The sequence below is a fragment of the Phytophthora infestans genome, genomic scaffold (assembly GCF_000142945.1).
Source record: "Phytophthora infestans T30-4 supercont1.1 genomic scaffold, whole genome shotgun sequence".
NCBI classification, from domain to species: Eukaryota; Oomycota; class Peronosporomycetes; order Peronosporales; family Peronosporaceae; genus Phytophthora; species Phytophthora infestans.
This window is the reverse complement of record NW_003303758.1, coordinates 4,340,947-4,349,346: the sequence shown is the minus strand read 5'-3', so window position 1 is coordinate 4,349,346 and position 8,400 is coordinate 4,340,947. Positions and strand designations below refer to the sequence as shown.

Sequence of the window (8,400 nt, the reverse complement as noted above, 5' to 3'; positions counted from 1 at the left end):
TTATACTACGAAGTAGTATATTTACTATTCTAACATTGCATGTTGCTTTTACTATTTGAGTGCTACTTATTCTCAAATGAAATACATTATCTGAGTAATAATAACTACAACTGTTCTGCTGTAAAAATATCAATAAATTACAAACATCGCTCTCTGTTCCGGTACTAGTATAAATTAATACCCTGAAGAAAACGATGCAATTATTTTAAGGAGAGCGTTTCTGGCGGGAATCGCTTAGCTCCAGTCATTCTAAAGAGCAGCACCGTGTTAATATCCAACAGTGAATAATTTACATCGGCCTATACCCATGGGAGCCTGGATCAAGATAAAACAGAAGCGCGGTCTCATCCAGAAGGCGAGCGACTGCCCCGGCATGACGTAAGAAGTGCTGGCGGCATGGGCAAAAGCGACGTTCAAGCTGAAGCTAGCGCCGGCGCAAACTACTGTTTCTGATATCCTTAACGGCGCCTCCAAGATAATGAACTGCAGCTACGGTGATGGCGTGAGGCGGAAACCTCTACGTGTGGCCTCGCCTGTTCTGGAGAAGCTCTTAATAGAGTGAATTCTAAAACTAGAAGGTAGTGGTATATGTCTCTCACGAGATTTAATTAGGCTTAAACCTCACGAGATTCAGAAGAACCTACCTGACGCATGGGATATGAATTTTTCGGACGGATGGCTAACCACGTTCAAACGGAGCCATATCTTGCGATGCCGGAAGCTTCCTGGTGAAGCTGGTTCTGCTGATCATGTTGAAGCTGACCTTGGCCGACAGCGACTACAAGATGTAACCAATCTTTATGAGCCTAAAGATATCTGCAACTTGGATGAAACGGGACTTTGCTACGCTATGGCTCCGCCCCGCTCCATTTGCACGAGGGGAGCCCGTGGTGCCAAGAAAAATAAGACTCGGATCACACTCGCTCTCATGGTGAATGCGGATGGGACTGACGCGTTACCGGTACTATTTCTGGGGAATGCAAAGAATCCACGCTGCTATAAGAAACGTACGGCTGATGAACTGGAATTTAGTTATCGCTCTAATAAAAAAGCATGGATGACGGGCGTTATTTTTAAGGAATGGCTGATTAATCTGGATAAGGATATGCGTGCATGTGACGCCATATTCTCTTGCTGCTTGACAACGCTTCTTCATACAACCTGGGGGAGCTTATATGTACCAACATCCGTGTGGAGTTTCTCCCCCCCCAACACTACTGCGTTCCTACAACCTATGGATGCTGGCATCATTGCATCATTTAAAGTGGAGTACCGAAAGAAGCAGTTGATGTGGTTTTTCGACAGATCAAGGTCGGTGTTGAGGTTGAAAGGAAAGCATGCTGTGGATCAGTTGCAGGCACTACAATGGAGTAAGGGGATCTGGCAAGATTTACAAGGTAAGCGTACAATCGAGAACTGTTTTCGCCAAACAGGCATTAGTTTTAATGCCGTAAATGAGAGAAGTAAATCAACCGAGCAATCCAGCTACGGACCCGATGTAGACTTAGAAGCTGTCATTATCCTAGCCTCACAGCTGAGCCTGAAACTTTTACTTTAAAATAATATATCAAATCCAAGGAGATGGTCGGACCACGATACCGGAAGTGAAAGCGATATTTGTATCTGAGTGTGAGGTAACTAACTGAGCCTGCCAACTCGTAGTCCATGTACAACAGAAGCTGGCCGTAAGAACTGGCCGGAAGAACAACGCTGTGCTAATAAATGCTGTCACTTGATCCATAAAGATAAATAGTTTTAGATTTAACAAAAATAACTCATTAAATGAGCTCACAAATTTTGTGCTACTGCTGTAAACCATTGTTTTCTAAGAGTTGTTTAGACAGCAAAATCCGATACTACTTTACGGGCGAACATGTCGCGACAAGCGCGTAGGATACGATTTAATTGGAGCGGTAAGACAACAACACAACACGAGAGGTGATATTATAGCTGGTTAAGTTGTCTGTAGACCCCATAAAGAAACGTTGATAAACTTTTAGCCTAACTGGAATCTATCAAATAAAAAACACTTCCGTCAACAACAACAACAACAGCAACAACAGCAACAACAACAATAACAACAGCAAGGCGTCTTGCGACACATTATCCAAATGCTTTAATCATAACTGGTAGAATCAAGTGTCTAATGACTCATTCTGAATCAGCCCAAAATGAACGCTTCCATTGAGTTTTGTGTGAGAAGTGAACAATCTTTAGTTACTTACAACCTCAAATAGACAGTACAAGCGGGTAAGTAATGCAAGCTGGACAGACCTTTACTATCATGTGAGCAAGGTTTCATAGCGACTCAGAAATGGTCCGTGATATCGAGCACGACGCCAAGCTAAATATATTCTGGATCGTTTGTAGACATGCTATTTGAAATGCAGGTGATTCTGACAGTACCTAAGTAGTAGCCAACGATAATAAAGAGACTGTGTCAAGATCACCAGAATAATCTTTTTTTAAGCATAGTAAGTATGATGATAGGGGTTCAGCTTTTTGTAGAAATAATTGCACGGCTTACAGCATTTTGTAGCGACTGGTCTAAATTAAACCCATAATTATGAAATTAATGAAGTCGATTTAGGCACTTAGGGGTTCAGAGTTTTTGAAAGAATTATCCCGCCGCAGCGAAGCGGAGGCGGGAAGGCCAAAGCAAGTAGAACTAAACCTAAACTACCGCCGCGTAGCGGCGGCGCTCGGCTAGTAAGTTAGCAATACTAATGCGAAATCATCATTTATAACATGTAGTACCGGTATTTTAGCGCAAATGTAGCGATAAGTACTCTATCAAGCGAACAAACTGAAATGGGACTACGATACAGTACCGGTATTAGTGCGATACATGATATCATGGATTATGCAGGACTTTTGATTACGCTGTACTGTTTTGCTAGAGCGCAACTTGCATGTGTCCAACGCGTTGTTCTGTTCGTGAGATTAGGCCGAACTGAGTCGACCGGTGAAGAGAGGTGATAACGTCTCGCCTCAGACTGAAATTGACATGCTCCGCTCAGGCTAAAAGGCTCATTAATACGATGAGCTTGTTTGTGGAAGAGCCCGACAGTGAAGCAACACTAGATGAGGCTCTTGCGATCATCGATTCCTTCGACTTTGGTGTTAGTTCAGCTGATTGCAGCCATCACTCCCCCTGTCTCGATATACGTGAAAAGGATAGTGCGCGGAGCCACACACCGACGAAGAAGAAAAAGAAGAGGAAGAGATCAAATCTAAGCTCATCAACGCGGCTACAACAACGGAAGAAAGCTGAGCTCCTGTATTTGCGACGTCGCATTCAAGAAATGGAGACATTTATCGAGCAGGTAAAAGCCCAGCATCTTCAGAGTATTTTTAACACAGAATCGGGATGCTCGGGGGATAGAGGGACATCTTGGATGGCAATTGCCACTTCCAATTATCAATGCCGACTCCAATCCGAAGAAACCAACCGCGCGTTAAAAGCGATCATGGCTACACAGGTACAGGCGAGTGACTCACTGCGTGAGATCATACAAATGCAAGCAGCCTTTCAGGTGCGTTCAGGTTCACATGTAGCTATGTGCCCTTGGCTGTTCAAATAAGCCTTTGACTGTTAAAATAACGGTGAAACCTTTCAGGAAAACGATATGCATCTGTGCACCGAAGCTTCGAAGTGATGGCCATAATGGAAAAGTTGGTTTCCCCCCAATTCGTACTTATGTTATCGGTGCAGTGCCGGTTGCTACCGATATCGAGGGTTTTGCGACCTGCAGCTCCAGGTCGGTTTTTCATGAAGTACTGTAATACACGTAATGTATACGGCCTGCATCCTTAAGCAATAATTCTGGCATTTGTAATACGAGTGCCAGTACCAGAAAAGCTGAACGAATTTCGTACAGCGCCTTAAAATTATTTGATTAGCCCTTAAAAAAAAGGGTTGAACGAAGTTTTTTCGAGAGTAATTAATTATCTGATAAATAACCAGCCCGAATTTAGCACTTGCAGTTTAGTTGTAACCCATTTTTTAAATGGACTCTAAATCTCGGTAGGATGTAGTACAAGGTGTTAAAGAGAACTGGCCGGCGTAGTCTGTAAGCGAAGCCCAGTCTTACCACCATTCGCGTGGCTAGCCTCAGTGATGTCAGCCTAAAAATTCTCATCGAGGGCCACCTCAGAGCTTCCTGAAGTGGATGGCTTCCACGCCGTGTCGACGCTGTAGTTTCCCAGAAGTTGAGTGCAGTTTTGCATCTTCGTCGAGACGAGCTCAGCTTCAAAAGCCGTTTCGTCCATCTTAGGTACGTTCACCTCGAACTCCTGGTCTTTCAGGTCGTGGAAGCGGTTGTATGCAGCAATTCGCTCTTGCTGGGTCATCTGCGCCGCGCGCTTGTATGTGCCAAAGATCAGCTGACGAACCTGCTTGGGGTTATTCAGGCACAGGTCACGTAAGGAGAAGACCGGGCGGAACTCTTCCGGAATCTGGCACGTCTCCAAGGGCTCAATCGCATCGACTGTAAGTGCAATACTGTCAGTGGAGTTGCCACCAGCTGCGAGCGTGCTAGCTGTGTCGACAATGGACGTGACTAGTGGGGTGACGATGTAGATCGGGTTATCGATGGCGTGGATGAACATCAGCACGGACAACAAGACGTTGGAAATGACGTTGCTCATCGTACCGAAGACAGCCTCCACACCAGCCATCAGACCACCGATCACAGCGAATCCACCACTGATCATCAGCACAGTCTCGGCTGTGAACTCGGACGGGTGGTGCGTAATGTGGAGCAGTAAACCACCAGCCATGTTCTCGGCCGTCTCCTTCGGGTCCTCTTTCATAAGCCCACACAGCGACTTGATGTTTTTGCCGAACTCCTTGAAGAAGCTGGTGATCTGCTTGACTCCGACGAGAGGGTTCCGGATAGTGTTGATGATCCACTCGATCGCATCCGCGAGAGTCTGCGCCATGGCGATAAGAGTATCGGCCGTGTAGTCAACGAACCCCTTAACGGCGTTCTTGACCCGCTCCTTCAACGGCAGGTTCTTCTTCATCGCCTTCTTCTGTCGTCTCTCAATCTTGAAGTAGTCCCATAGAGTGTTGTTGGGGTGACTCAACAGATAAGCAGACATGGCTGCGTCAGCGGCGTTAGCCTTCAGCTCGTCGTCCGATAGATTGTCTTGTTCCTCGGAGAATTCGACGACAACGGGGCAGATGTTATAGACATCATCCACACTGCCACTAGATGAGGCAATGAGCAACGAGCTCGAGGAGTTTGAAGGGCCCTGCGCCGCGCAGACGCAAGAGAAGAGGATGAAGAGGAGGGTCGAGTACCACATGAGGTCGAAGAGGTAGAAAAAGTTGTGAGACGAATGAGGCCGCCAGTCCTTGAGCGCGAGAGTCTCGTCGAGACATCCTTTAATTGACGAAGCCCACTGAGCAGGGACAGCAAGTACAGTAACCCTAGTGAAAATAGGTTTGCCTGTCAGATTTGCAACAGTAGACTTTCGATCTTCTGGGCGCAAATCGCGTAAAGATGTCTGATAATGCCACGGAACACTGTACCATTCACTAAAACTTCCTTCTACAGTCTGCTAGTGTACAAGTATTGACTTACTGCTACATGTATTAAATACGTGTATCTATACATGTACAAATACACGCAGTAGAAAGCTTGGAACATTTTGGTAAAATAGCACCCCGTTTAATTTCAGAGAAGTAAAATACATGAAAATCTTGTAGATTAATCACAATTATTAATATTAATACCTGTAAGGCCGGCATTACATGATACTCAATGATTGTAGTACTGTTAGGATTGAGCTGTATTATTACTCAAAAATATTTTACTGGAGCAAAGCGCCAAGCCCTCGTGACATCGTCCACTGGTTGACCACCTTGTTTCGGTCATGAAAGTGCATGTGCACGTGCTAATTAGCTTTGCTATAACATCCTGGCAACGAAAATGTATGTCTTTCACTGTAGAGATAAAGATTAGACTACAAAGAGTAACAAGACATAAATATTCTAACATGTAAACTGAATGCCTACAATCTTTCAGACTAAGTGGATCACCATTGCAATAATGAGCACTGCATTATGATGCTTCCTTGTGTACAGATGTACCACAGCGACTATGTACTGTATGTACTTAAGACGTAAGAACCTTAATAGGCACACAGAGAAAGATTGATTCAGCATTCGTTGGTACATGGACTCAACATCGATTGCAGAGGTATCATTATCTTCTACAGATACAGTATTAATACGTTCCTGTATAAGGCTTCAGGCCTCGAGCCGGTTCGTGTAGCGCTCGAATACCTCCAGGCGGAACTGTACAAATGCACGCGCTCGGCCATAAAAAAATTCCGTCTGAACGCCTGCATGATCTCATTCCTGGTCGGCACGTGGATACACTCACCAAACCGGGGGCGGGGTCCTTGATCCAATGAGGACTCGCGGAATTTTTGCATTTTCTTAAAATGCAGCAAGAAAACTAATTTATGAAGAACTGAGTAATCAAAAATGTCGCAAGATTATTTCTTTCACCTTCAACCGGAATTTTGTACATGCACATTATGTACAGTACTTGCAGTCGAGCAGTTTCCAGCCATTCATGCTCGTTGCTTTGCTTCCTGTTGCCTTTTTGTCCGTGTTCGTTGACCATCTTCGAGGCTAGTCATTGCCCCCTCTCAGTAGTAAATCAAGCTCGCCCCACAACGTTTTAAATCGAACGAGCTACCACTTTCACCATTTTCAAAACTACCTCCAAGGCCCGACACTCCAAAAACCATGGTTCAAACAGGCCATGCCGTTGCCGTCGCCTTCGCTCTGAACATCGCTGCCGGAGCCGCCACGATTCTGGGCGGTATGGTCATCTTCAGCAAGCGTCTCGTGTACCTGGCCAACTCATTGAGCTTAGCCGTCGCTCTCAGCATTTCCTCGGGTGTGATGATGTTCATCTCGTTGGTCGAAATCTTCGGCGAGTCGGTGAACTTGCTGACGGAAGGGCTTCATACCGAAGACATGACGGAGGAGACGGCTACGGGTCACGCCTGGCTCGTCGCAACGGGATGTTTTGCAGTCGGCATCGCCCTCATCTACGCAATTGACGTCGCGGTGCACAAGTTGTCGCCCGAACACGAGATTACGGAGATCGAGAACCTGGGAGAAGTCCGCGAATCGATGGATCAGTTTGAAAGCGAAAAGAAGATGAGCTCCAAAACCTCAACACCGTGTCTTGAAGCCCAAGTTCAGACTCCTGAACCTACGGGCTACTACATCAAGATGGATGAGAACGGGAAGAAGGCTCTACAGCGCATGGGTGTGCTCAGTGCTCTTGCTATTGGCATCCACAACCTGCCCGAGGGAATCGCCACCTCCGTCGGTGCTATTCAGAACTCCTCCGTTGGTTTCTCACTTGCTGTCGGTATTGGTCTTCACAACATTCCCGAAGGAATCGCTGTCGCGGCTCCTATCTACTTTGCTACTGGCGTGGAATCCTGTGGTGCGCGATTTCTGCTGTCGCCGAGCCCATTGGCGGACTCATCGCGTGGTTGGCAATTGGTGACGGGATGGATCCAGTTTCAGAGGGAATTCTGTTTGGAATCGTTTGTGGCATCATGGTGTGCATCTGCATCAAGGAGCTGATCCCCACATCGTACAAGTTCGCCAAGGACAAGACACATGTTGTCGCAGTGGGCATGTTCGCAGGCATGTTTATCATGGTGGCCAGTCTTACGCTCTTCGGCTATGCTGGCGTGTAAGAAGTGTCATGGACATGACCCGATTTCTTATAAGGGTCAGTTTGCGTCGAATTACACTTGCATATATGGCTCAGACTTCGCTAAAAGCATTGCAAAAACACGTTTTCACTTCAACTTTACATGATTGTAGTAAATTTACATGATTGTAGTAAATAAAGCGTGCATAGATTAGATTTTATATTGGATTTTGGAAAAAGCGCCGTATGAATTTCAAAACCAGGCCCAATAATGTATTTGAAGAAGTTTTGTCGAGTACACTTAGGTCGCTAAACCAGTTACAAAATAGCGCTGTAGTCCATCAGTTCATCTCAAATTTTATGATGGAAACACAAAAATAGGAAAACAAAGAAACTTCGGGGTGACTTCTCGATTGACAAGGTTATAGACTGTCACTGTGCTGTGACTACTTACGCGGTTACTAACAGCGACCTACATCTGCGTGGCATCTGAGTCTTCGTCGAAATCGTGGTTGTGACGGGGTCACACAGCACCTTGCGCTAGAGGAAGTTATCTTCCGAGAGTATACAAACTCTCAGTGAACGGCAGTTCACAGGTTCCCTCTTTAGTTAAAGAGAGCGAAGTGACCTAAATAAGGTAGATTATAAACTGAGTATATTTATAGGTAGCTTAAGTTTGGGTTTAATACAAACTATAAGTTAC

General features: G+C 45.6%; 2 protein-coding genes across 2 annotated transcripts; one reads left to right on the top strand and one right to left on the bottom strand.

Moving 5' to 3' along the window:
- Nucleotides 1-4,246: 4,246 nt before the first annotated feature.
- PITG_00800 (uncharacterized protein) lies at nucleotides 4,247-5,106 on the bottom strand (the record flags this gene model as incomplete). The annotated part of the gene is made up of 2 exons (XM_002909317.1): nucleotides 4,247-4,250; nucleotides 4,295-5,106. 2 exons carry the CDS (start codon nucleotides 5,104-5,106, stop codon nucleotides 4,247-4,249), a joined length of 816 nt encoding a protein of 271 aa, XP_002909363.1.
- A 1,660-nt stretch (nucleotides 5,107-6,766) lies between these two features.
- PITG_00799 (Zinc (Zn2)-Iron (Fe2) Permease (ZIP) Family) lies at nucleotides 6,767-7,740 on the top strand (the record flags this gene model as incomplete). Its single annotated transcript, XM_002909316.1, has 3 exons — nucleotides 6,767-7,209; nucleotides 7,309-7,438; nucleotides 7,507-7,740. The coding sequence occupies 3 exons, from the start codon at nucleotides 6,767-6,769 to the stop codon at nucleotides 7,738-7,740; spliced, it is 807 nt and encodes a 268-aa protein (XP_002909362.1).
- Nucleotides 7,741-8,400: the final 660 nt, after the last annotated feature.